The 27,149-nt window shown below is 50.7% G+C and overlaps 2 protein-coding genes and 4 non-coding genes across 15 annotated transcripts; 4 read left to right on the top strand and 2 right to left on the bottom strand.

Annotated features, from left to right (window-relative positions):
• Positions 1-10,030: 10,030 nt before the first annotated feature.
• Positions 10,031-10,102, top strand: TRNAW-CCA. Its single transcript has one exon. It is a non-coding gene; the product is annotated as a tRNA-Trp (tRNA).
• Positions 10,103-10,540: 438 nt separating this feature from the next.
• TRNAS-GCU lies at positions 10,541-10,622 on the top strand. Its single transcript has one exon. It is a non-coding gene; the product is annotated as a tRNA-Ser (tRNA).
• A 219-nt stretch (positions 10,623-10,841) lies between these two features.
• TRNAT-AGU lies at positions 10,842-10,915 on the top strand. Its single transcript has one exon. It is a non-coding gene; the product is annotated as a tRNA-Thr (tRNA).
• Positions 10,916-11,273: 358 nt separating this feature from the next.
• TRNAI-AAU lies at positions 11,274-11,347 on the top strand. The gene has a single exon. It is a non-coding gene; the product is annotated as a tRNA-Ile (tRNA).
• A 680-nt stretch (positions 11,348-12,027) lies between these two features.
• Positions 12,028-13,930, bottom strand: BORCS6 (BLOC-1 related complex subunit 6). Its single transcript, XM_003919309.5, has one exon. The coding sequence runs from the start codon at positions 13,828-13,830 to the stop codon at positions 12,751-12,753; it is 1,080 nt and encodes a 359-aa protein (XP_003919358.3). The 5' UTR covers positions 13,831-13,930; the 3' UTR covers positions 12,028-12,750.
• A 6,631-nt stretch (positions 13,931-20,561) lies between these two features.
• On the bottom strand, positions 20,562-26,745 carry AURKB (aurora kinase B). Of its 10 annotated transcripts, none has more exons than XM_003919310.5 (9): positions 26,701-26,745; positions 26,320-26,392; positions 23,560-23,662; positions 23,403-23,457; positions 23,012-23,203; positions 22,585-22,723; positions 22,326-22,474; positions 21,035-21,209; positions 20,562-20,871 (listed from the first exon to the last, which is right to left on the bottom strand). In XM_003919310.5, exons 2-9 carry the CDS (start codon positions 26,365-26,367, stop codon positions 20,698-20,700), a joined length of 1,035 nt encoding a protein of 344 aa, XP_003919359.1. In that variant the 5' UTR covers positions 26,368-26,392; positions 26,701-26,745; the 3' UTR covers positions 20,562-20,697. The 10 variants fall into 10 exon arrangements, with proteins under 10 accessions (XP_003919359.1, XP_017810447.1, XP_009198037.1 ...); XM_017954958.3 differs by having other exon boundaries at positions 22,575-22,723; positions 26,701-26,740; XM_009199773.4 differs by having other exon boundaries at positions 23,012-23,206; positions 26,701-26,740.
• Positions 26,746-27,149: the final 404 nt, after the last annotated feature.

Consider the following 27,149-nt stretch of genomic DNA (forward strand, 5'->3'; position numbering starts at 1 on the left):
GCGCAGGTCCCTGCAGATCTGAAAGTTCTCTAATTGCTCAGTCAAGTCCCATCCTCAAGGAAACTCCTGGCCCATTTCCCAGGAGAACAATCTCTTCCTACTTCCCACTCGACATCTCAGTGCCTTTAGCCAGACTAAAGTACAAGCCCAAGAGGCATTTCTCATTCCTTCAACAAATATTTTTATATATTTATTTATTACCTAGTAATAGTATTCTAGTCAGGGAGATCAACAACAGACATGCAAACAAATAAATCCGTAAGATAATAGGTGCTACAAACAGGGATACGCGGGCCAGGCACAGTGGCTCACGCCTGTAATCCCAGCGCTTTGGGAGGCCGAGGAGGGCGGATCATCTGAGGTCAGGAGTTCGAGACAAGCCTGACCAACATGCTGAAACCCCATCTCCACTAAAAATACAAAATTAGCCGGATGTGGTGGCGCGTGCCTGTAATCCCAGCTACTCGATTACTACTACTCGATTAGCTACTAAGGCAGTGGAATCGCTTGAACCCGGGAGGTGGAGGTTGCAGTGAGCCGTGCCATTGCACTCCAGCCTCTGCAACAAGAGCGCAACTCCGTCTCAAAAAAAAAAAAAAAAAGGAAACGCTAGAATTATAATTCTATAAAAGTAGGGCATTTATAATTCTATAAAAATAGGGCATTTATTCTTAAACTTTATTTTAGAAACTTTGGCCAGAAATTGACCGGGAGTGGTGGTTCGCGCATGTAATCCCCGCACTTTGGGAGACCGAGGCAGGGAGATCACCTGAGAGCAGGAGTTTCAGACCAGCCTGGCCAACATGGTGAAACCCCATCTCTACTGGGAAAAAAAAAAAAAAAAAAAAAAAAAAACCAGGTATGGTGGCGCCCGCCTGTAATCCCAGCTTTTTTTTTTTTTTTTTTTTTGAGACGGAGTCTCGCGCTGTGTCACCCAGGCTGGAGTGCAGTGGCGCGATCTCGGCTCACTGCAAGCTCCGCCTCCCAGGTTCAGGCCATTCTCCTGCCTCAGCCTCCGAGTAGCTGGGACTACAGGCGCCCGCCACCACGCCCGGCTAGTTTTTTGTATTTTTAGTAGAGACGGGGTTTCACCATGTTAGCCAGGATGGTCTCGATCTTCTGACCTCGTGATCCGCCCGCCTCGGCCTCCCAAAGTGCTGGGATTACAGGCTTGAGCCACCGCGCCCGGCCCAATCCCAGCTATTCAGGAGGCTGAGGGAAGGAGAATTGCTTGAACTCGGGAGGCGGAGGTTGCAGTGAGCCAAGATCGTGCCACTGCACTCCCGCCTGGGAAACAGAGCAAGACTTAGTCTCAAAAAAACAAAAGGAAGAAAAAGAAAATGCATTCTGGGACCAGAGGCGAAAGCTCATGCCTGTAATCCCAGCACTTTAGGAGGCCAAGGCGGAATTATTCCTTGAACCCAAGAGTCTGAAGCCAGTCTGAGCAACATAGTGAGACACCTCTCTCTAATAAAACAATAATAAAGGCCTGGAGTGGTGGCTCACGCCTGTAATCCCAGCACTTTGGGAGGCAGAGGCGGGCAGGTCACCTGAGGTCAGGAGTTTGAGACCAGCGTGACCAACATGGTGAAACCCCGTCTCTATTAAAATACAAAAAATTGGCTAGGCGTGGTGAGTGCAGTGTCTGTATTCCCAGCAGCTTCTCACGAGGAGCTGAGCAGGGGAATCACATCTGAACCCAGGAGGCGGATGTTGCAATGAGCCGAGATCTTGTCACTGCACTCCAACCTGGACGACAGAGCGAGACTACATCTCAAAAAATATATATATGTATTTATATATATATTTATACATATTTATATATTTTAATATATTTAAATATATATTTTTATATATACACACACACACACATATACATTCAGATATATCTTTTTTTTTTTTTTTTTTTTTTTGAGGCGAGGTCACCAGCTCTGTCGCTCCCGGGCTGGAGTGCAGTGGCCAGATCTCAGCTCACTGCAGCTCCGCCCCGGGTTTCACGCCATTCTCCTGCCTCAGCCTCCCGAGTAGCTGGGACTACCTGGGCGCCGCCCGCCTCCGCCGGCCCGGATTTTTTTTTTTTGTATTTTTGAGTAGAGGCGGGGTTTCACCGTGTTAAGCCAGGATGGTCTCGATCTCTGACCTCGTGATCCGCCCGTCTCGGCCTCCCAAAGTGCTGGGATTACAGGCTTGAGCCACCGCGCCCGGCCCAGATATATCTTTTTAATGAAGTTTTAGGCTGGGCACAGTGACTCATGCCTGTAATCCCAGCACTTTGGGAAGCCAAGGCGGGTGGATCACCTAAGGTCAGGAGTTCAAGACCAGCCTAGCCAACATGGAGAAACCCCATCTCTACTAAAAATACAAAACTTAGCTGGGCGTCGTGGCACACACCTGTAGTCCCAGCTATTTGGGAGGCTGAGGCAAGAGAATCTCTTGAACCCACGAGGTGGAGGTTGCAGTGAGCTGAGATCGCACCACTGTACTCCACCCTGGGTGACAGAGTGAGATTCTGTCTTTAAAAAAAAAAAAGTTTTAAACAATAAACATTAATATTTTCTGAGTCTTATATAGTATTATCATTAAGACATGAAATTGAGGAAAAAAAGGAATGATTTATAGGATTGAGAGTCCCTAAAGTGTTGAACTCCTATATATTGAAACTATGTGATGACATTTTCATATAAATCATCTCTTTAAAAGACAGCACAGCCTTTTCTTCATATTGGAGACAATGTAATCACCAAAACTTGCTTTTATTCCCATGAAATAAAAGATTGTGATTTTTCTAGACTTTACTGAGGAGTTATTATTATTATGTTTTTTTTTTTTTTTTAAAGAGCTTCAACAAAGTGTCTCTCTGTTTCTGTTTTTTTAGACAGGGTCTCACTCTGTCACTCAGGCTGGAGTGCAGTGGTATGATCATGACTACAGTGACCCTCGACCTCCCGGGCTCAGGTGATCCTCCTGTCTCAGCCTCTGGAGTAGCTGGGACTACAGACACGTGCCACCATGCCCAGCTAAGTTTTGTATTTTTAGTAGAGACCGGGTTTCACTGTGTTGGCCAGGATGGTCTCCATCTCTTGGCCTTGTGATCTGCCCGCCTCAGTCTCCAGCACCCAAAGTGCTGGGATTACAAGCGTGAGCCACCATGCCCAGCCTTTTTTTTTTTTTTTTTTGAAACGGAGCTTTTACCTTTGTCACCCAGGCTGGAATGCAATGGCATGATCTCGGCTCACTGCAGTTTCCGCCTTGCAGGTTGGGGCGATGCTTCTGCCTCAGCCTCCCTAATAGCTGGGATTACAGGTGCCCACAACCATGCCCAGCTAATTTTTGTATTTTTAGTAGAGACGGGGTTTCACCATGTTGGCCAGGCTGTTCTCAAACTTCTGACTTCTGACTTTAGGTGATCCACCCGCCTTGGCCTCCCAAAGTGCTGGGATTACAGGCGTGAGCCACCATGCCCGGCCGGTTCTTTTCTTAACTGTTGGACCCCGTCAAAGTTCTGAAGATAGTTTCAAATCTCCCTGCTCTCAGGATGGACAAGGAAACCTATCAAGTTTTCTCCTTTGAAATGATCCCCATTGCATTTGATTCCTAAAATGAGTGATAGTAATGACACCTAATTTACAATGAGAGATGAGCTTCCTGTATTCTCCAATGCAGAAATTACAGCATAGCAAGCATTCAAACGTTCTTAGGAGACAGGATAAAAAGACTGAAGGTTTGGCCGGGCGCGGTGGCTCAAGCCTGTAATCCCAGCACTTTGGGAGGCCGAGACGGGCGGATCACGAGGTCAGGAGATCGAGACCATCCTGGCTGACACGGTGAAACCCCGTCTCTACTAAAAAAATACAAAAAACTAGCCGGGCGAGGTGGCGGGCGCCTGTAGTCCCAGCTACTCGGGAGGCTGAGGCAGGAGAATGGCGTGAACCCGGGAGGCGGAGCTTGCAGTGAGCTGAGATCCGGCCACTGCACTCCAGCCTGGGTGACAGAGCGAGACTCCGTCTCAATAAAAAAAAAAAAAAAAAAAAGACTGAAGGTTCAGCCTAGGCAACATGGCGAAACCCCATCTCTACAAAAAAGTACAAAAAATTAGCCAAACACAGTGGTGGACAACTGTAGTTCCAGCTGCTTGGGAGGCTGAGGTGGGAGGATCACCTGAACCCAGGAAGTAGAGGCTACAGCGAGCCGTGATCACACCACTGCACTACAGCCTGAGCAACAGGAGTGAGACCTGTCTCAAAAAAAAAAAAAAAACAGAAGAACTCTTCATGCTTTTCTTCCCTGTCTGTAACTTACATGCATTTTTTACCTAGACCTTCAGAGGTGAGCTCCCTTAGTGAGGGGTTCATCAAATATAAGTGTTCACAGATTAAAGAAGTTGTCATAGGCCAAAAGTGAGGAAAATCCAGGACCTGCTTTTGCAAGGTTTTCCGAGGTCGCTGAATAGAAGGAAGTGAAAGAGTCAGCAAAGTGAAGATCTAGGAAAAGAGCATTTCAGACAGAGGACACGGCAAGTGCAAAGATGGTGAGAACAAGCCAAGTGTGTTTGTTGAACAGTAAGGAAGCCAGCATTTCAGAAGCCTAGTGATGGAAGGGGAATAAAAGATCAGTGTGAGGTTGGTTAGGTAAACAGCAGAGTCCAGATGAAGTCAGGCCTTGCAGCTACAGGGAGGGACATGGTCAGGTCGGTGTTCTAGATCATGACTCTAGTTGCAACATGGATGATGGATTTTAAGCAAATTTTATTTTTATTTATATATATTTTTTCATTTATTTGTCTTTGTTTTAAGCAGATTTTAAACAGAACGCTAATGAAGAAGCCATATAATTATCCAGAAGAGACAGGATGAGGCTTGGACCAAGTAGGTGGAGGGTATCAAAAGATATTTAGAAGATAAAGGAAGTTTGGACTTGGCGCTGTGGGTGAGTGGGGAAAAGGGAGGGTCAGGATGACTGTTAGATTATGGGGGCTCTGACAGCTGGAGGTTTGGGACATTCTGCTTATAATAGGCCTTCTGGGCTGGGCGCAGTGGCTCACACCTGTATTCCTAGCACTTTGGGAGACTGAGGCAGCCGGATCACGAGGTCAAGAGATCAAGACCATCCTGGCCAAAATGATGAAACCCCATCTCTACTAAAAATACAAAAATTACCCGGGCGTGGTGGTGCGCGCCTGTAGTCCCAGCTACCCAGTTACTCCGGAGGCTGAGGCAGGAGAATTGCTTGAACCCGGGAGCTAGAGGTTGCTGGGAGCCGAGATGGCACCACTGAACTCCAGCCTGGTGACACAGCAAGACTCTGTCTCAAAAAAATATATAAAAAATTTAAAAAATAGGCCTTCTGAATAGAGGACTTACTATATAAGTAACAACGGGGTAGTCACATTTCATGTCCTGAATTGATAAACAGTGAGTAGCCTGTCCTGTCATTTTCCATGACCTTGATTCACAGAAGCCTGCCCTACAGAGACGCTATTTCTAGCCTGCTCACAAAACTGGTATTTAGAGCCAGCCAGTGGCCATAGGAGGTACTGCTGGTGACGAGGTGTCCCCCAAGTGACTACTCACTCCAAGACTGGGACCTGCAAGTACTAAGATTTGAACTCTTAATAAAAGGAGTTAAAAATTGTTTTTTTTATCATGGACAAATTCAAACATGAAAAAATAAAGAAAATACCCCAGTGCGGTGGCTCACGCCTGTAATCTCAGGACTTTGGGAGGCCGAGGCGGGCGGATCACGAGGTCAGGAGTTTGAGACCAGCCTGGCCAACATGGTGAAACCCAGTCTCTACTAAAAATACAAATATTAGCTGCGTGGTGGCAGGTGCCTGTAATCCCAGCTACTCGGGAGGCTGAGGCAGGAGAATCATTTGAACCTGAGAGGCGGAGGTTGCAGTGAGCTGAGATGGTGCTATTGCACTCCAGCCTGGGTGACAGGGCAAGACTCCTTCAAAAAGAGGGGAGGAGGCCGGGCGCGGTGGCTCAAGCCTGTAATCCGGGGAGGGAGGACGGAGGGGGAGGGGGATAACGAACCCCTCTATTCTGCTTCAACAATTATCAACACATGACCAACCTTGTTTCAGGTATACCCTCCCTTATAGCCCACACCTGGTTATTTTGAAGCAAATCCTAGACATTATCAAACAGTTCAAATTGCCCAAATGTCTCCTACATACTTTTTTCTTTTACAGTTTGTTTGAATCTGGGTCCAAATAAAGTCCACACACTGCACCTGGTTGTCACGTCTCTATTCATCTTGAGTCCTGCCTCCTCCCTACCCCCTCACCTCCCTTCTCCTTCTTTTCTTTTCTTGCAATTTATCAGTTGAAGGCATAGAGCCATTTCTGGGCCTTATTCTTGTGATGTCATTTAACACGTTACTCCATGCCTTGTATGTCCTGTAAACTGGTTCTTAGATCCAGTGGTTGGTTAGTGTCATGTTCAGTTTTCTGGTAAAAATACATCATGAGTGGCAGTTTGTCCTTCCCATTCCATTGCATCAGGACGTCTGCTTTTCCCTCTTTTTCTGGTGTTAAGGCTGAACATTGGGTTCAGGTGTAGTCAGACTAGGTAACAATTATAAAATTCCCCATCAGTTTTTCACCTGATGGTTTAGTTGATCATCACTGCCTAGCTCCATTATTTCATTAGGAGTTGCAAAATTGGGATGTCCTAATTCTACCATTCTGCAGTAAGAACTTGCTGTCATCAATTTGTTTACCATGAGATACAGGTCATACAGGAAAGGCAGGATAAATGTGTGGGTTTTTTCTTATTATTTACCAGTTTTCAGAAAAATGAATTGATTCTCTAGCATCTTGCAAAAGTAGTTGTTTTTAATATCATTGTGAACTTGGACATTTTAACATCTTTTGTGTATTTCAATCCATTGCAGTTATTCTTTTTGATGTTCAAATTGTCCCAATTTTGGTCAGTGGGAGCTTCTTCTGGTTGGTGCCTAAACTTTTTTTGTTTTGTTTTGTTTTTTGTTGTTGTTGAGATGGAGTTTCACTCTTGTTACTCAGGCTGGAGTGCAATGGCGCGATCTCTGCTAACCACAACCTCCGCCTCCCAGGTTCAAGCGATTCTCCTGCCTCAGGCTCCTGAGTAGCTGAAATTACAGGCATGCGCCACCACACCCGGCTAATTTTGTATTTTTAGTAGAAACGGGGTTTCTCCATGTTGATCATGGCTGGTTCGAACCCCGAACGTCCTGATCCGCCCGCCTCGGCCTCCCAAAGTGCTGGGATTACAGGCATGAGCCAGCGGGCTAGTCTCCTCCTCTTCCTCCTCCAGACAGAGCGAGACTCCATCTCAAAAAACAAACAAACAAACAAACAAACAAAAAAAACACGATTCTCTGACTATTTGGGAGGCAGGGAAATTAGAGAGGAGTCCGCTACAATAATCCAGCAAGAGAGGCTGAGGGGTTGTCCGTGGGATGGGGAAGGACGATTGACAGGGGGATAATTGAGGAAATAGAATTGACAGGATGTGGTGACTGGAAGTAAGACGGAAGGGGGAGGGAAGAATCAAGGATGCATCCCCCAGCCTGGGCCTGGCCACTCTCTGGGAGTGCAGAAAGACGGGAAGGAAGTATGGCAGGGTCAAGTGAAGGTATCAGGAGGCACTACACATCAGAGTCCAGAGGTGGGAGCGAGATTCAGGAGCCCTCAGCACGCAGGAAATAGCTGAATCCGTGGAACATGTGTAGCAGGAGGAGAGAAAACCTTACCCGAGGAAAACCAGGATTTACAGGGAGAACAGAAAAAGGAGACTGGAGATGGGCGAGGTGGCACAAGCCTGTAATCCCAGCACTTTGGGAGGCCAAGGCGGGTGGATCATCTGAGGTCAGGAGTTCAAGACTAGTCTCTCCAACTTGGTGAAACCCCGTCTCTACTAAAAAAAAAAAAAAAAAAAAAAAGAAAGAAAGAAAGAAAAAAAATTAAACTAGCCGGCACCACGCCTGTAATCCCAGCCAGCTACTCGGAGGTTGAGGAAAGAAAATCACTTGAACCTGGGAGGTGGAAGTTGCCGCGAGCCAAGAATGCGCCATAGCACTCCAGCCTGGGCGACAGACTGAGACTCCGTTTCAAAAAAATTTTAAAAAGAAAAAGAGACTGGAGCGGGGAGCCATTTAGGAAGGGCCAGCAAACTAGTGTCAAGACAACCATGGGAAATGAGGCTCATGGAGAAGACGTTGCCTGGAGTCGGTTAAGGTCAGGCCTGAGAATGCCTGTGGGCGTTGACATCTCTGTGGTCACTGATAACTTTTGAAAGAGCCACTGTGTAGAAATTTGGCTTGGATGGGAAGGAATGAGATACAGGCATGACCTCTTGTGGCATCTCAGCCTGTTGAACTCCTTTCATTGTTCAAGAAACATAGGCGGGCGAGGTGGTTCACGCCTGTAATCCCAGCACTTTGCGGAGCTGAGGCGGGCGGATCACGAGGTCAGGAGTTGAAGACCGGCCTGGCCAACATGGTGAAACCCTGTCTCCACTAAAAATACAAAAATTATAGCCGGGCGCAGTGGCGGGCGCCTGTAATCCTAGGTACTTGGGAGGCTGAGGCAGAGTTGCTTGAATCCGGGAAGCGGAGGTTGCAGTGAGCCGAGGTCGCGCCGCTGCACTCCAGCCTGGACGACAGAGAAAGACTCCGTCGCAGAAGGAAGGAAGGAAGGGAGAAAGAGAGGGAGGGTGGGAAAGAAAGGGAGGAAGGGAGGAAGGGAGGGAGGAAGGGAGGGAGGGAGGGAAGGGAGAGAAGGAAGGAGAGAGAAAGAAGAGAGAGAGAGAGAAAAAAACAATTGAGACCTCTTTCAGCTCCATCGCAGAAAGAAAGAAAGAGAAAGAAGGAAAAGAAAGAAAAGAAAAGAAAAGAAAAAACAATTGAGGCCTCTTTCAGCTCCAGGTGTCTCCCTTCAGAAGTTCCCAATTTTGTCTCGCCCGGGGAGCTTAAAAAAAATGCGGATGTTGGCCGGGTATGGTGGCTCACGCCTGTAATCCCAGCACTATGGGAGGCCGAGCCGGGGGGATCACCTGACATCGGGAGTTCGAGACCAGCCTGACCAACATGGAGAAACCCCGTCTCTACTAAAAATACAAAATTAGCCGGGCGTGGTGGTGCATGCCTGTAATCCCAGCTACTCGCGAGACTGAGGCAGGAGAATCCCTTGAACCTGGAAGGCGGAGGTTGCGGTGAGCCGAGATTGCGCCATTGCACTCCAGCCTGGGAAACAAGAGCGAAATTTCGTCTCAAAAAAAAAAAAAAAAAAAAAAAAAAAAAAAGAAATAATGATGTTTGTGGTGGTCAAAATTAGAACAGAGATTGCCTCTGGGAAGGGAGGAGTGGGGATCCGTAGAAAAGGGACATGTAAGAACCTTGAGCAAGGGAAATGTCCTATATGTTTTTAAAGAGTTGTGATTTGCGCAGGTGTATGTATTTGTCAAAACTCATAAAATTATAGACAATATGTGCCCTCAAACAGCTGAAATATCGATATTTTTCGAAAGTTTTACATCTCGATGCCAGAGCTCTTCCCTGGACCGTTTAAATCAGAACCTCCGAACCGGGGGGTTGTGCATGGGTACATTCAAAGGCTCCGCAGGCGATTGTAAAAGTGCAGCAGGGGAGGAGACGCGCTGCTGGGGGAGCAAGTCTCTCACCCCTTCAGGTGCCCTAGGCTCTGGCACTGCTCCATCACTTTCCTTCTGGTTCAAATCCTTCCATCTGTTTGTAGACAGGTCGACCCGGGCTGGGCTGTAAGTAGCTCGGGACTCTCTATCTGGGCGTTGGCAGGACGGTGGGGGCCAGGAGGGACAGACCGCTGAGCCTGGATTCCATAGTCACTGCCCTGGGGTGCCACCCGCCCGACTTGCCCTACAGGGCCGCTCGGCGAGCGCAGATACGATCCCGCAGCTGTTCTGAGGGACAGGAATGCCCTAGGTGCCCATTCATGCCTCGATCAATGACCCCGGCCTCCTGGGGGCACAGTGGTCATGGGGAGAACTGAGCTGCCAAATGGCCGGCCGACCTCGTGGCGCAACGGTAGCGCGTCTGACTCCAGATCAGAAGGTTGCGTGTTCAAATCACGTCGGGGTCAGCGAATGCTTTTCTTCTACTTTTATTAACTCCCCTTAATTTAAACTACGGTCGAGCTTCAGCGTTCAGGTCATTGAAGAATCAATATCCTCTTGGGTCCTGAAGGGGAGGGGTTTCTGGCACGAATTTCCGAGGCCACCCCGTCTGGGCAGCCCAGCCTCGCGGGGGTTTTTGCGATGGATCCGGGTACCATAATTCTGGGCGGATAACGCGCCTCCTCAGGACAGGAGCAGTTCTAGACCTCTCAGCAGAGAGAGGAGGTTCGGACGATCACGCATGGGAGAAATCGGTCTACGATCTGTGAGTCCTCTTTCCAGTGCTGAGCTGGTTCCTTCAAAATGCGCAGCCTTCGCGACAGAGGCGAACCCCACTTGCGGGAAGTTCAGGTCCCAGAGATGTGAGATGCGGAGGGCTGTCTGTACACCAAGAACTATCCGAAGACGAGGTGGCCGAGTGGTTAAGGCGATGGACTGCTAATCCATTGTGCTCTGCACGCGTGGGTTCGAATCCCATCCTCGTCGGCTATGGAAGCCCTGTGGTCTGAGCTCAAGTTTTGTAACACCAAAGTAGGATTTCTCTTGTTACCCCGAGTCACTCCATTCGGTTTTCGTGTCTTTCCCAGCTGCTTCCATCCTTTCCGCATTTTCCAAGGCGGCCGACTTTTTGTGACATTTTTGTATTCATGCTCAGCAATTGAGCTGACCTGGCCAAGGAAATAAGATCCCAGGCGCCTTTCCGGCGGCGCCGTGGCTTAGTTGGTTAAAGCGCCTGTCTAGTAAACAGGAGATCCTGGGTTCGAATCCCAGCGGTGCCTAAGTGTTTCCCCACGCTTTTGCCAACATTAAACATTGCGAGGAGACTTGCAGAGCCTCATAATTTCCAGCCTGTATGGTTTATTCACATAATCATCTGTCTTCTCTCGGTGCATCTGCGACACGCTGTTGGGAATTTTGCTCTTCGTGCACAGTGTACTTGCGCCTCGACCTGCAACTACCCCAGTCGCATCATCTGTACTTGTCAGTACTGTGACTTGTTACTCGTCTAGGTGCTGAGTCAGTTTTTGTATTCTGTTTTCATTTCTGACAAAGAAGTCCCACAACTAAAGGTTTATCACGAGAGGACTGAACAGTATTGTAACTAAATAACTTTATTTCAAGCCGTTGTTAACAGCTGGCCGGTTAGCTCAGTTGGTTAGAGCGTGGTGCTAATAACGCCAAGGTCGCGGGTTCGATCCCCGTACGGGCCATAGCTGAAACTTTTCAAAAGCGGCATTCCGCAGTCTGTTTTAGAGCCAAACAACATCACTGGTGAAAACCAGCGAAACATTTCCAATCCCAGAAGAGGAAGTGTTTTGGAGCACATTCTAAATGTGGGTGTGTCTTGAGAGGAAGGGATTGAGAGAAACCCGGGTTGTTTCATGATCTTTGCTTCTGCATCTTAATGGCCATAATATATGGCTCCTGAACTTACTGTGTGAATTGTAAACAAAAGGCTTTGGGACTAATTTGTCTCAAACCACGTGACACTGATCTGCAGAGTGTGGGAATGGTCAGGAATGGAGCTGACAAGTGTTCCCAGTCTTCCTCCAGAGGTAAGATGTCCGTCCAATCCACCCAGTCCCTGCCTATTCATCAGGACCTGAGAAGACAATTTCCTCCCCTTCTCTTCTAGAGCACTTTGTTTTTACTTTTCTGTGGTTACTGGATCTCTGGGCCCCTGTGAGTGATGATCTGTGTCCTCACATTTCCCCTCAGACCAGATGCTTGAGAGCAGGAACCATATCCTTCCCCACGGAGCCTGAGACACCCCCACCCCCACCCCACTTCCAGCACCAGCCCCAAGGGAGCTGCGTGAACAACACCGACCCTCATTCCCATTGCTTTGGCTTATTAATCACTGCAACCCCACACAGACTCAGCCTCAGCCTTCGCAGCAGCAGCACTTTAATTCCACAAAATCTCAGAAAGCCAAAACTGATGAGAACACTCCACAACAGGTGGGCTTCAAAACCAGCAACATTCTACCTGAACCCTGAGAGCAGTGAGACGCCTCCCACCTCACCCCCCTCCGCCGTGCAACCCATTCCTCCTAGCTGCACCCCGGTTCTGGCTGGGGAAGTGGTATGGTAGAGGGCCAGAGGGCAGAAGCAGAAGGCTATCCATCCGCAGGGGTGCATCCTTGCCTGCGGTGTGTTTGGCCAAGGACAGCTCAAGCTCCCACAGCCCCTGGCACCTGAGATGTGGCCACTGAAGTCAGGATAGCCACAGTGGGGGCTGGGGCTTCCTCTGTCCCTTTCTCCTGATTACATGTGGGAGTCACGTCCTCACCTTGAAGCAGACCTAAAGCCCTGTGTTCCCAGGGCTGGTGCTCTAGCTAGGGAGGAGAGTTGGGAAGAACAGGGTAGCTACAGATGGCCAACTGTATAAAAGCAGAGCAACATCCCTTCCCACCAGGAAAGCCGTTACAACTTCCCCATATACACCAGCCTAAGGCCCAGCGAGTGGGCGCGGGCCAGCTGAACGCATCTGGAAGAGCCTCCAACACACAGGCTTCCCCTCAGTGGGCACTTCCCACCAGGACTCCCTGAAGAGTCCTTAGGGTCCTGCTGGGCCCTGCCCTGGCCAGGCCCGGCCTCTCCTGTCCTCCTGGTCACTTGCACAGGGCCTCCAACACCTCCAGAGTACGTCGGATATCCCGGACTTGGCGAGCCAGCCCCTGAACCGGCTGCAGAGCCCGCTCCAGCTCCTCGCAGCGCGCCAGCAGGGTGTACATGCCCTTGATGCTCATGTCCACGGCTTCACCTAAGGAGTCCACAGCGTCGCGGTAGGTCTGGATGCAGCCCACGCTGAGCGCCGTCAGCTCCTGCACCGCGCCACCCAGACCGCGAAGCAGACGGTCCACCCGGCCTCCCAGCTCCCGACTCAACCGCTCCAGATCCCGCAGCACCTCGGGGTCGATGGGGGGAATGGCTGGTGTGGGTGTGGGTGTGGGTGCAGGCGCTGGGCAGGGCCGCGCAGGGGCAGAAGGCGGGGGTGGAGGGGCGCCGCTCAGACGGATCTTGAGTTGCAGGTTGTTGGCGACAAAGTGGGTGAGGTCGCCGTGGCGGCTCACTGTGCCCTCGAGCTCCAGGGGACTGGAGATGGTGGCGCGGCGTCCGCCGCCCGCGCCGGACTCGGCACTCCCTGAGGACCCGGCGCCACCGCACGCCTCGCTCAGCCCGTCCAGGCTGCGGCTGTCCTGAAGGCGGCTGGAGAACGAGCGGCTGGCTCTGCCGCCCGCGGCCGCCTCCTCGTCGTTGTCTTCTTCCTCCTGCTGCTCAACATCCATCCCGCCGCCTGGTCCCCCTCGACGGCAGTCCCTCCCGGAGGCGGGCTTGCCCTCGGGTGGCGCTGGGTCCTTGTGCCGGAAGGACGGGGACGGTTCGTGCTCTGCACCCGGCGCCCCACTGAGGCTCCCGGCCCCAGACGGCGTCCCTTGAGGGCCGGGCTCTTTCTCGAGAGCCTCCCGTTCCGGCCGGTGGACGACGCCGCAGCTTGACGTCTTCGGGGACGTCCTGGGGTGGCGGTTCGCGCCCCCAACGTTCTCGGCCTCTTCCTCCCCGGACACCCGGAGGCCTGAGGGCGACTCAGAGGACGTTCGGCCCGATCCGCCGCCGAAGATTGCGGCCTGCTGTTCCGCTACAGCCAGAAGGTCCGTCTCGGGCCCGGGCCGCCCCCGAGACGACTCCATACTGCAGGTGGGGGCCGCAGCCGAGGAATTGGTTCGCCCCGGCTCCGGAGGCGGTGGCTGCGCCTTTAAGGGGCGTTGGTAGAGGCGCGCCGATTGGTAGCGGCTGACAATGGTAAGGACAGGAAAAGCATTTTGATTGGTCGTGGCGACCAGGAAGTCCCGGAAGAAGAGCTGTTACTGCACAGCGGAACACACGTGAACGCCGGCTGGGTGGAGAGAAGGAGGTGACAGCTGCTCCCGTCACCCCGCCCTTTCTGAAAGCTGATGGGCCAGATCTTAAAGACCAAGGTCCTCAAATTTCTGAGTCCCGCGGGGTGGGGCTTAGATTTTTTCTGCCTGCAATTGTACCCCCCCCCCACAGTGATTGCTTAGCAAAAACACCAAGTGGGGAGCCCACTTGGGGTTCCTAGAGAGGTTCTTAGGATGGAAATGACATATCCTGCTTGGACCATCGGGCTTGAACCTACTTAACTAAGAAGGAGGAAACCAGAAGTCCAGCATGAGCGTGAATGGTTTGCTCTATCTTTCTTGGTTAACAGACCTAACCATTGAACTGCTCAGAGCGATCCATTGTGGTCAAGGCAGCGGCCTCTGGACTTTCCTATGCTTTTGCTACTCTTGTTCTGTGTCTCTTGCCCCTTTCACATTGAGGGGTCTCGCCCCTTGGAAGATGGCGTGTGATTTTGCCACGAGGTAAAATATTCAACAAATGAAATGATCAGAAATTTTGATATGTACTATACAGGAAATAAAGTGTTATGATTGAGAATATAACTGAGGTCACGAGTGGCTCAAGCTCTGTGCATCCCAGTTTGAGCCAAGACGCAGGTGATCACTTGCGTCAGAAAGATCGAGACCATCCTGAAGCATCATCGGTGAAACCCTCGCTCTCTATTGAAAAATACAAAATTAGGCGGCTGGCGCCAGTCCCAGTTATTGGGAGGAAGCCGAGGCAGGAGAATGTCTCGGGAGGCGGAGCTTGCGAGCTGAGATCCGCCACCGCAATTGCGCCTGGGCGCTGTGAGCCGCACTGTCTCAAAAAAAAAAAAAAGTGGCGGAATATAACTGGCAGGCAATAGTTTAGATAAGGGTCAGGAAAAGATTCCTTCGTGGGGAATTTTAACTAAAAAGAACCAAAAAGACCCAGCCACCCTCCAGGCAGAGGGCGAAAACCGAAAATACCTCTCTAGAGACAAAAGAAGCCTTTGACGATTCGGGAAACTGAGATGAGAGGCGGCAGAGCGATTTAACGCCAAAACAAAATCCGCAAAGGTAAGGGAAGGATTTCGAAGCTAAGGAACTGAACAGGCAGCAGGGGCCACGTCATGCAGGGGGCCTTGCAGTTCCTGTTGGGGAATGGCGATTTCCTCTAAATGCAATGGTGCAGCAGACATTGGAAAGGTTGTAAATTGCAACACGTAGCCAAAGCCCAGAGACATCGCATTTTTTTTGAGACGGAGTCTCGCCTTCCCAGGCTGTGAGGTAAGCTTGATCTTGTCACTGCAACCTCCGGGCCCCTGGGTTCAAGCCATTCTCCTACTCTGCCTCCAGGTAGCTGGGATTACAAGCGCCCGCCACCACCGAATTAATTTTAGAGTTTTTAGTAGAGACGGGCTCACCCATGTTGGCCAGGCTGGTCTTAAACTCCTGACCTCAAGTGATCCACCCGCCTCGGCCTCCCAAAGTGCTAGGATGATAGGCGTAAGCCACCGTGCCCGACCAGACATCCGTATTTAATAAAAACAGTTTGCTAACTCTCCTTAGCTGACAGAGGATGTGGTTGTTTTTTCCATTTGGATAGAGAGATGGTCTTGAGGCAGTGTCATGCCAACATTCAGAAGTGCAGCTCCCCAGAACTTCCCAGCACTACTATCCCCAGGTGCCTGCCAGGGTCCTAGCCAGCCAGCCCTAATGATAGTAGCTCACTGTTTCACCACGCCTGAGGAGTCCACAGTTGTCAGCTGTCTGTATCTTATAGTCGCCTGCAGCTTGACAAAACCCGTCATTCCTTTGCTCTAAAACAACAACAACAACAACAACCTGAAAAGCTCATATATTGGGCTGGGTAGGTAGATATTCTTTAGAAGATGGGAGGCCTTCCCTTGAGAATGGGAAGCTGAGCACAGGAAGAGAGTGATGTGATGGGATTCATGTTTAGGGATTATAGGCTGTTGTAGAAAATGTTTGCAAGGGAGACGGTAGACCAGTAAGGAGGTGGTTCCAAGTACCAGGTGATAGTAGCTCAGTCTAGCATGATGTGGATGGATGCATTCTAGATGTACCTTGAAGTTGTTGTTTTTGTTTTTTGTGTTTTTTTTTTTTTTTGAGACGGAGTCTTGCTATCTTATCCAGGCTGGAGTACAGTGGCACAATCTTGGCTCACTGCAACTTCCGCCTCCCAGGTTCAAGCATTCTCCTGCCTCAGCCTCCTGAGTAGCTGGGATTACAGGCGCGTGCCACCACGCCCAGCTAATTTTGTATTTTTAGCAGAGACCGGGTTTCACCATGTTGATCAGGCTGGTCTCGAACTCCTGACCTCATGATCCGCCCGCCTCGGCCTCCCAAAGTGCTAGGATTACAGGCGTGAGCCTGTATCTTGCAGTTTTTAGCGGACAAATGGGCTACCCACCCTCTGTCTGTGTAGGGGAAGCTCCTCACTCCCCAACTCTCCATTCCCTGAGTTGTTGGTGCAATGACAGCCAGGGACAGGCACGTGACCCAAAGCTGGCCAATTAGAGTACTTCATCCTTCTGACTGCAGATTGGCGCAGGGAAGAGCACATGACCCAAGGTATGGCCAGTAAAAATCCTCCACAGTGTTGTTTGTTTGTTTCTATCTTTGTGGACAGTGTGAGACCCCTTTCTGTTCTCTTAAGAACTCAAGCTGGGTATCAGTTTTTCCATCTTTCATGTCCAGGAGATAACTGTCTGTAGAAGGAAAGAATGAGGCTGATAAGGAAGAGAACCAGAGACGAAAGATGAAGAGGCATGAATTCTGAGAGCGTTTGAAATCCCGTGCCAGCCTGAAGATAGCCCCACCTTTATCCTTCCTGTGATTTGGTTCCTTGCCCCACCCCTATCGCACCACCTCCCCGGCAAAACCTTGTTTCTTCCTACGGTGACTTCTGTCTCAGTAAATGGCAACTCCATCTTCCCAGTGACTAAGGCCAAAAACCCTGGAGTTGTACTTGACTCCTCTTTTTGTCATAATCTATGCCCAATCCTTTAGGAAATCTTGTTGGTTCTGCTCGAAAATACATCCAGAATCTGACCACTTCTCATCCTTACCATTGTTTCTGCCCTGGTCCAAACCACCATCATTTTTGGCCTGGGTAAATGAAGTTGCTTCCCAAATGGCCTCACTTCTTCTACCCTCACCTCTCTACAGTCTATTCTCAATAGAGAACCAGAATGATCCTTTAAAAATGTAAATCAGCGGGGCCGGGCGCGGTGGCTCAAGCCTGTAATCCCAGCACTTTGGGAGGCCGAGGCGGGCGGATCACGAGGTCAGGAGATCGAGACCATCCTGGCTAACATGGTGAAACCCCGTCTCTACTAAAAATACAAAACTGGCAGGTGGCAGGCGCCTGCATCCCAGCTACCTCGGGAGCTGAGGCAGGAGAATGGCGAACCCGGGGAGGCGGAGCCTTGCAGTGAGCTGAGACCCCAGCCACTGCACTGCGCTCAAGGACAGAGCTGACCCCAGTCCAAAAAAAAAAAAAAAAAAATGTAAATCAGCCGGGCGCAGTGGTCAGCCCGTTATCCCAGCACTTTGGGAGGCCGAGGCGGGCGGATCACGAGGTCAGGAGATCGAGGACCAACTTGTCCAACACGGTGAAACCCCCGTCTCTACTAAAAATACAAAACCTAGCCGGGCGTGGTGGCGGGCGGGCTGTAGTCCCAGCTTCTCGGGAGGCTGAGGCAGGAGAGTGGCGGCAACCCGGGAGGCGACGGAGCTTGTGGTGAGCGGGATCGCGCTTACTGCGACCCCTAGCCTGAGAACAGAGCAATACTCCGTCCCCAAAAAAAAAAAAAAAAAATTAGGGGCCGGGCGCAGTGGCTCACGCCTGTAATCCCCACACTTTGGGAGGCCGAGGTGGGTGGATCACGAGGTCAGGAGATCGAGACCATCCTGGCCAACATGGTGAAACCCCGTCTCTACCAAAAATACAAAAACATTAGCCGGGTGTGGTGGCGGGCGCCTGTAATCCCAACTACTCTGGAGGCAGAGGCAGGAGAATCACTTGAACCCGGGAGGGGGAGGTTGCAGTGAGCCAAGATTGTACCACTGCACTCCAACCTTGCAACAGAGCGAGACTCCGTCTCAAAAAAAAAAAAAAAAGACCCCCGTTTGGTTCTGCTCTTTCTCAGAGAAGAGGGGGGATCATGAGTGTAGGAGCTGTGGGGAGCTTTGGTGTTTTGGGGAGTAGAAAAGCCGATCTATTGGGGATGCTTTGTAGTGTTAGAGTAGGTAGGTAGACATGAGGGCAGGAAAGAGGGCCTCCCCGTATGTTGGGCATTTGTCAAGTCATGGTCGAGCGATTAGAAATCTGTCCCTCTTACATAACGAGCAGGACAAGAGAAGAACCCCAGAGCTGTCTGATTCTCATCGAGTGAAGGACAGGCGGGCATACAACTAACTATCCGTCTGAGATAATAAATGGCCATCGCTGGCGCCGGGAATGAGAGGAGTCTTGCAACAGAGAAAACACCTGGAGTTAGCAAGTCATCACCCCTATAATGTTTTAAGCCTGTGCAGTAAGGTTTTAAGCATGTGCAGTGAAAAGGCAAAATGGTTGAATTTGATCAGCATCTAACCTTCCTGTGGGGTCGCTGGACCAGAGAGGGAGAATTGACCCTAAAGAGCATGCGCTGGACTTCGGTAAACACACTGCGCATGCGGTCTCTCCCGAATGCCGGCAGGCCACTGCGCCTGCGACAATTAAACCACAGCCGGCTCAGAGGAAGAACAAAAGGAGACAGAGCGTGCCGGAAAAGGTAGAGAGTGTAAAAACTCTAAAGAAAAGGAAGGGGCACTGGATTTTTTTCAAGTCGCCAGCCTGGTCCTCTTCTAAGTGAACTGTCTTTTGTAATAAACTATCACTTTGCTTAAAATCAGTTCTCCCTTCTGCCTTAAACCTTGCCTTTGGCCCGGTGCGGTGGCTCACGGCTGTAGATCGCGCTATTGCACTCCAGCCTGAGCAACGGAGGAAGACTCCGTCTTGAGAAAAAACAAAATCCTTGCTTTTATCTCGTTTGAATTATTGCCATCGAGAAGACAGAGGAGTGAGGTTGCTGCAGAGTTGCCACTCCAGAGTTCCCCGGATAGCTGCAGACTTACCCGCAGGTAACAGTAGGAGTAGGAGTCAGCGTTATGGTTGTGGGAAAATGGGTGTCCTTCATTATGGCCTGCGGGAGTGTAAACTGTCCACCACTTAGAAGGGCATTTTTGGTGATGTCTATAGACCGTTTACCTGCGTGTACCCAGTATTACCATGTCTTTCTCTAGATACTTGTACTCACCATTGCCATGTCTTCCTTTAGATGTCCCCTAGAGGACAACAAGAGACCATCACAAAGGTGCACAGGAGGTACTCAAAAGACACTGGCCACAGTGCAAAGCACTGGAAATAATCTGCATGTCCATTCAGTAGAAGGGCTTTAAAAAAAAACCTAGGGATATCCATATTAAACATTATAGGCTATAATTATAGCCTGTAAATTATAGGCTTGTAATCCCAGCTACTCGGCAGGCTGAGGCAGAATAGCTTGAACCCGAGAGGAGGTTGGAGGTTGCAGTGAGCTGAGATCAGGCCACTGCACTCCATCCTGCACCACAGGGTGAGGCTCCGTCCTGCTCTGTCGCCAGGCTGGAGTGCATTGGTGCGATTTGGGCTCGCTGAAACCTCCACCTCCCCAGTTCAAGAGATTCTCCTGCCTCATCTTCCTGAGTAGCTGGAATTATAGGCACGCACCACCATGCTCAGCTAATTTTTGTATTTTTAGTAGAGATGGGGTTTCACCATGTTGGCCAGGATGGTCTCGATCTCTTGACCTCGTGATCCGCCCGCCTCGGCCTCTGAAAGTGCTGGGATTGCAGGCATGAGCCACTGCATCTGGACTTAACTTTTTTTTTTTTTTTTTTAAAGACTGAGTAAACTAGGAGTAAATAGGCCCTATTTAACCTGATAAAGGGCATCTATCAAAAACCTACAGCAAGCATCATACATGACAGTGAAACCTCGTGTCAGGAGCAAGACAGAATCACTACTGCTTCTATTGGCTCCTGTACTAGATCCTGACCAGAGCAGTGAAAGAATCAAAGACAGTTTCTAGGGTACAGAATTGTTCAGTTGCTCCTACGCTGGCAAAGGGGCAGAGAATGAAACAGAGAAGGAAAAACTAGAAGTTGGACAACCAAGAAAGAGGTGAAAGAAGGTGGCCAGAGATGGCTGGTGTTCCAATGTAGCAATGAGGAGCCAGGGCCCCCAGTGCCCCCGGGCTCTGGGAGTCAGAGCAATGGAAAGGACAGACAGGGTAGAGGTGAAAGTGGGGGTAGGGGTGGGGGTGGCTGGGAGCTGACCAGGTGGGTGTCAGAGCTGAGAGGGTAGGGTGTTACCAGGGATAGCAAAGCAATGCTCATCCCAGCTCCTCAGGGTGAGCCACCTCTCCTTCTAGGGAACAGCTTCCTCCACAGCAAAGCCTCCACCTAGAAATATCTACACTCATCAGTACAAAAAGCTTCAGCCTTTATTAAACAAAGGAGGAGGTAGAAGACAGATAAGGGAACAGTTCAGGATCCCTTCTTTCCCCTATACATACACAAACATACAAAACACAGACACACCCCAGTGAATGACAGGGACCATCAGGCAACAGATTGAAGGGCAGAGGGAGGCAGCACCCTCCGAGAGTTGGCCCGGACCCAGGGGTGGGCTGAGACCTGGGCCAGGGGCAGCCGTTCCGAGGGGTTATGCCTGAGCAGTTTAGAGATGAGGTCCTGGGCTCCCGTGGGCACAGAAGCGGGGAACTTTAGGTCCACCTGCAGGTGTGAAGAGATGGAAGGGCTGCATTACTTTCACCCTGGCTACATCTTCCTTGACTACCCATTCTGTCTGGAGTTACTTAGGGCCACGTGGATACACTCTGCCCACCCCCAGCCCCTGGCCTCTGCAGCTGGCAGGAAGCCCAGGCCGCCCTCCCACCTTGACGATGCGCCGATAGGTCTCGTTGTGTGATGCGCTCTCAAACGGTGGGTTTCCCACCAGCAACTCATAGCAAAGCACTCCAATGCACCACAGATCCACCTTCTCGTTGTGTGTGCGCCCCTCAATCATCTCTGGGGGCAGGTAGTCCAGGGTGCCACACATTGTCTTCCTCCTGGGAGGGATAAGGGGCGTGGGCAGGGGTCCCAGTGACATAGGAACTCTCCTTTCCCTGCTACCTGATGGCAGGGAGCCAAAAGACCACGGGAGGTACCAGGGGAGAGGTCCAGCCAGGCAGGGCTACTGGAGTGGGGGTAGGGTTGGGGTGATGACATATCTGAAAGCCCCAGAGGTAAGCCTGCACACAGACCCAGCAACTCAACGCTGAAGGATATGTCTTAATAAGATACTCCGCTATGAGGGCAGTGTTCATTTGGAGTTCATTTTGGAGTTCACTGGGGACATCTCTAATGCCCATCAGGCATGTTCTGCTTAAATAAATCAGCTACTATGTGATACTACGAAACCGTTAAAAAATGATGTGGGAGGAAAAAAGGCCACTGCTCCGGGCTTTTCTGAGACAGAGTCCAGGCTGGAGTGCAAGGGGGCGATCTTGGCTCACTGCAACCTTTGCCTCCCGGATTCAAGTGATTCTCATGTCTCAGCCTCCCGCACAGCTGGGATTGCAAGTGTGCACCTCCATGTCTGCTTAATACATTTTGTATTTTTCGTAAAGATGCGGTTTCGCCATGTTGGCCAGGCTAGTCCGTTAGCCTTGAACTCCTGGCCTCAAGTGATCCACCTGCCTTGGCCTCCCAAAGTGCTGGGATTAGCAGGCGTGAGCCACCGCACCTGGCCAAAGTTTTACCATTGGCTCATACGGGGATCAAACCCGTGACCTTGGGGTTCTTAGCACCACATTCTAACCATTTTGTTTGTTTTTTTTTTTTGAGAGGAGTCTCACTCTGCCGCCCAGGCTGGAGTGCAATGGCGCAATCTCGGCTCACTGCAACCTCCGCCTCCCAGGTTCAAACAATTCTCCCGCCTCAGCCTCCCGAGTAGCTGGCATTACTGGTGTCCGCCACCATGCCCGGCTAATTTTTGTATATTTAGTAGAGACAAGGTTTCAGCATGTTGGCAAAGCTAGTTTCGAACTCCTGACCTCAGGTGATCCGCCCGCCTCAGCCTCCCAAAGTGCGGGTATTACAGGCGTGAGCCAGCACGCCCAGCCCCTGGAGAGGTTTTAATGGCCCAGCCTCACACCCAGGGCTGGCCTCCCAGGCCACCATACCTCAGGGAGGGCGCATGCACAGACCAGCCAAAGTCAGCAATCTTCAGCTCTCCCTTGAGCCCTAAGAGCAGATTCTCTGGCTTTATGTCTCTGTGAATCACCTTCTTCCCGTGGCAGTACATCAGAGCATCTGCCAACTCCTCCATGATCTGGGAGGGGTAACGACAGGCAATCAGACAAGAATGGACCTCCAGCTACAAGCAGCACACCCTCAGCCTCCAGCCCCCTACTGGCGGCCCAGGTGCCCACCCGCCCGGACCGTGGCTGTTCGCTGCTCGTCAAATGTGCGGCTCTTCTGCAGCTCCTTGTAGAGCTCCCCGCGGGGCGCATACTCTAGAATCAAGTAGATCCTCCTCCGGTCATAAAAATAGTTGTAAAGACGCAGGATGTTGGGATGGCTGAGGGAAGAGACAGAGGAAGCCTCAGGCCAAAGGCATAAAAGAGCTGGGAAAGATAATAGGAGCAAACTGGCGTCAGACGTGGCCCAGGCTGGGGACACCAGGAATGGGAGTGGGAAGGGGAAACTGGAGGCAGATTTCTGGATTCAAGGCTCTGGCCAGGACTAAGGGCTAAATGGGGCTCACTAGCCGTAGCTACAGAGAAAGCAACCTGGATGAGGTAGGGCTGAGTGAGGAGCTGGGGTGAGGGAGCAGAGGGGCTTCGGCTCAGGGGGCATCAACCCATACTGCAGGTGGGCCTGGATTTCGATCTCTCTGCGCAGCTGATGCTCCACGCCCTCCTTCTCTATCTGGGACTTGAAGAGGACCTTGAGCGCCACGATGAAATGGCTTTTCTTCTCCCGAGCCAAGTACACGTTTCCAAACTTGCCTTTGCCCAGAGGACGCCCAATCTCAAAGTCATCAATTGTGAAGTGCCGCCTGCTTAGAAAGTGGGGGAAGGCAACTCAGAACCGGTTTTGGTTATTAAGAGGTTTGCTTTCCGCTTCCTCATCTCATCCTGTCCCCCGCCCCACTTCTCTTCATCTCTACTCCTCCTGCCCTTAGGTTTTATCTTCCCGACTTCCTGCCCGTTCACTGTCCCCTCACCTCCCTCCACCCCAAGGCTTGGGGCACTTACATTAAGATGTTGGGTGTCCCACTGCTGTTCTCCACCACCTTCTGGCCAGGGGCAGCTAAGGAGACAACAGGTAAGTTGAATGAGAACAGGGATGACCTTCTCATCCCTAAACCCTCCCATAGACGCTCATCAGTCCTCTCCCTCTTGCCCCAGGTACCTGTGGGCTGGACATTGGAGCGGCTCATGAGGACAAGTGCAGATGGGGTGACAGGCTCTTTCCGGAGGACTCGCTGGGGCAGGGTGCTCAGGCCAGACGGAGCCTGAGAAGGAGCAGGGGGTAGCTCTGAGGGTGCCTTTGTCTGATGACCCGGGTGGAATGTGCTGCAAGCAGTATTTCAGCCCCTTGCTAAAGAGCCACCCACCCGCCCACCCCCAATTCAAAGAGAAACACTGATGTGACAGTTTTGCCTCCCAGCCTCTGCTCACAGTCCCATGTTAAAATGGGTTATTGGCCGGGCGCGGTGGCTCAAGCCTGTAATCCCAGCACTTTGGGAGGCCGAGGCGGGTGGATCACGAGGTCAGGAGATCGAGACCATCCTGGCTAACATGGTGAAACCCCGTCTCTACTAAAAATACAAAAAACTAGCCGGGCGTGGTGGCGGGCGCCTGTAGTCCCAGCTACTCGGAGGCTGAGGCAGGAGAATGGCGTGAACCTGGGAGGCGGAGCTTGCAGTGAGCCGAGATCGCCACTGCACTCCAGCCTGGGCGACAGAGTGCGAGACTCCGTCTCAAAAAAAAAAAAAAAAAAAAAAAAAAGGGTTATTAATAAACAACCTAGGGCCGGGCGCAGTGGCTCACGCAGTCAGGAGTTCAAGACCAGCCTGGCCAACATGGTGAAACCCCGTCTCTACTAAAAATACAAAAAATTAGCCCAGTGCGACTGGGTGTGGTGGGTCACGCTTGTAATCCCAGCACTTTGGAAGGCTGAGGCAGGCGGATCACGAGGTCAGGAGTTCGAGACCAGCATGGCCAACACAGTGAAACCCCACTCTACTAAAAATACAAAAATTAGCTGGGCGTGGTAGCGAGTGCCTGTAATCCCACCTACTCAGGAGGCTGAGGCAGGAGAATCGCTTGAACCTAGGAGGCTGAGGTTGCAGTGGGCCGAGATTGTGCCCTTGCACTCTAGCCTGGGCGACAGAGCTAGACTTCGTCTCAAAAAAAAAAAAAAAAAAAAAAAAAAAAAAAATTAGCCGGGTGCGGGTCCTGTAATCCCAGCTACTTGAGAGGCTGAGGCAGGAGAATTGCTTGAGCCCGGGCGGCAGAGGTTGCAGTGAGTTGAGATTGCGCCACTGCACTCCAGCCTGGGCGACAGAGTGAGACTCTGTCTCTAAAAAATAAAAATAAAAAAATAAAAAAATAACCTAAGTAGGCCTAAGATAAGGGGCAAAAGACTCACACCAACACCTAACATTTCACCTCTTTGGCCCTGGCCCACACTTTTCAGGCATGAAGCTGTTCAACTTGTATAAGTCCTGTCCATAACACCACAGCCATTCATCCAGCCTCTCACCTACACCACAGTAGAGAGCTGGGTCTCTACTGTGAACACCCACAATTCAAGGGGTTTAGACAGAGGTATTCTCAAAGTCTCCCAAAAAGCTTAGTTTATTAAGGCTTAGATAAGAAGCTTGAGGCCTTGAATGTTACAGCAATACCCAGGGGTTACACCTTTGCAAGAACAGCCTTTAAGGACACTAAGAGCTACTCTGATGGCCCTGGACCACTTCTCACTTTCACCTTCTTTTTTTTCTTCTGAGATGGAGTCTTGCTCTATTACCCAGGCTGGAGTGCAATGGCGCCATCTCGGCTCACTGCAACCTCCACCTCCGAGGTTCGGGCAATTCTTCTGCCTCAGCCTCCTGAGTAGCTGGGATTACAGGCGTCCGCCACCATGCCTGGCTAATTTTTGTATTTTTAGTAGAGACAGGGTTTCACCATGTTGGCCAGGCTGGTCTCGAACTCCTGACCTCAGGTGATCCACCTGCCTCAGCCTCCCACGATTACAGGCATGAGCCACTGCACCTGGCCTCACTTTCAGCTTCTCAAAATAATAGATACACTTTCTTTTAGGAGTGACCAAAGTAAAAGTGACAATGGTTTCTCATTCAGACTCCATTCCTGACAGCTTCAGTCAGTGCTCTGTGAGGGAGGGAGCTGATGAACAAAGGGACAGGCAGATTCTCCAGGAAGCCCGAGCTCCACAAACAGGGAGCAAAGCCTGTGCAGGGCCCCTTCCTTCTTCTTCAGCCAAGAGAAGAAAGCCCCTATGCCCCTAAAAACCTCTTCCCAAATAGTCATATTGGTACAGATCTACAAATAAGCAAGTTGAATAAAATACAGTCCAGAAATAGACCCACATATATGTGGGAATTTATATATATAATAAAGGTGGCATTTCAAATCAGAGAGGAGGCCCCTCAATGAAATCTGTCTGGACAATTGGGAAATAAATCCATTTAGATTCATTGAGATCCTTACCTCAACTTACTCATTAATTCCAAATTATAATTTAGACTTGCCTTGGACCTTTTAAACAGTAACTTTATATCCTTTTAGAGTCTATTTATATTTGCTCTCTAGTTTATTTTTTTCAGGACATGGGTTGGGAATCATGGCCTGAAGGCCAGGCCCTGCCTGCTCAGTCCCAGATATCACTTGCGTGTGATGAACCCTGCAGAGGCCCTCACCGGCTGGTAGTCACTGGCTGGTCAGATTCAAGTTGGCAGCACCTAACAGGATGTGGCTGGCTACAAATGCCCAGACCAGGTTCTGTCATCAAACTTGGGGCGCGTACTTTGGAGCATAACGGGAAAGAAAGTGCATAAGGGATTGCTCTTTGCACGATCTCAAGTTTCCCAGCAGGAACTCGCCCTGCGGGGTCATGTGGGCGCGGGGAAGGAGGGAAGGGCCTTACCGTCTGCCGGCCGTAGGGCCAGGGGTAGGCGTTCTCCTTCTGGGCCATCCTTAGAGGGAAAGGGGGAGGAGAGCTGGGCGGAGAAGGGAAACAGCCGTGAGAAGCAGAGAAAAAGAGAGAGAGAGAGGGAGGGGTTGGACCGATCGAGCCGGAAGAGCTAGCCCGAGCTGGTAAAAGGGAGCAGGTCAGCACACTAGCTCCAATCCGGGCGCTGGTCTCACCGCCCCTCACCCTACCTATCCTCCCCTCCCCTTTCCTTTTTTGAGACAGAGTCTCTTTCAGTGTGCGCCCAGGCTGTAGTATAGTGGTGCTATCTCGGTCTTGCCTGCAACCTCTGCCTACTCCTGGTTTCAAGGCGATTCTACAGTAGCCTCAGCTCACCTGAGGTCCAAGGTACTGGGACTCTACAGGCCGCCCGGAATTTTTGTATTTTTGGTAGAGACGGGTTTTCGCTGTGTTGGCCAATCTGGTCTCGAACTCCTGTCCTCAGGTGAGCCACCCGCCTCGGCTTCCCCAAATGCTGGTATTACAGGCGTGAGCCACCGCGCCCGGCCTTCTTCTTTTTATAAAAAAAATTAAATCTTTAATATAACTGGAGTTTATCCTTATACATGTATGAACTGGGGTCTAACTTCTGCGCGATGGAGAGCCAGTTATGTCAACACCATTTGTTAAACAAACTGCCCCAACAGAATTTAAATGCTGCCCTTGATATAAAATGTTAGCATATTTACTTGTGTCTATTTCTAGACTTTGTATTCTGTTGTTTGCTCATTTGGCTGTGTGTTTATTCTTGTGTCATTACTATGTCGTTATTAAAAGTTCTGACA

The sequence above is a fragment of the Papio anubis genome, chromosome 17 (assembly GCF_008728515.1).
Source record: "Papio anubis isolate 15944 chromosome 17, Panubis1.0, whole genome shotgun sequence".
In the NCBI taxonomy this organism is placed as follows: domain Eukaryota; kingdom Metazoa; phylum Chordata; class Mammalia; order Primates; family Cercopithecidae; genus Papio; species Papio anubis.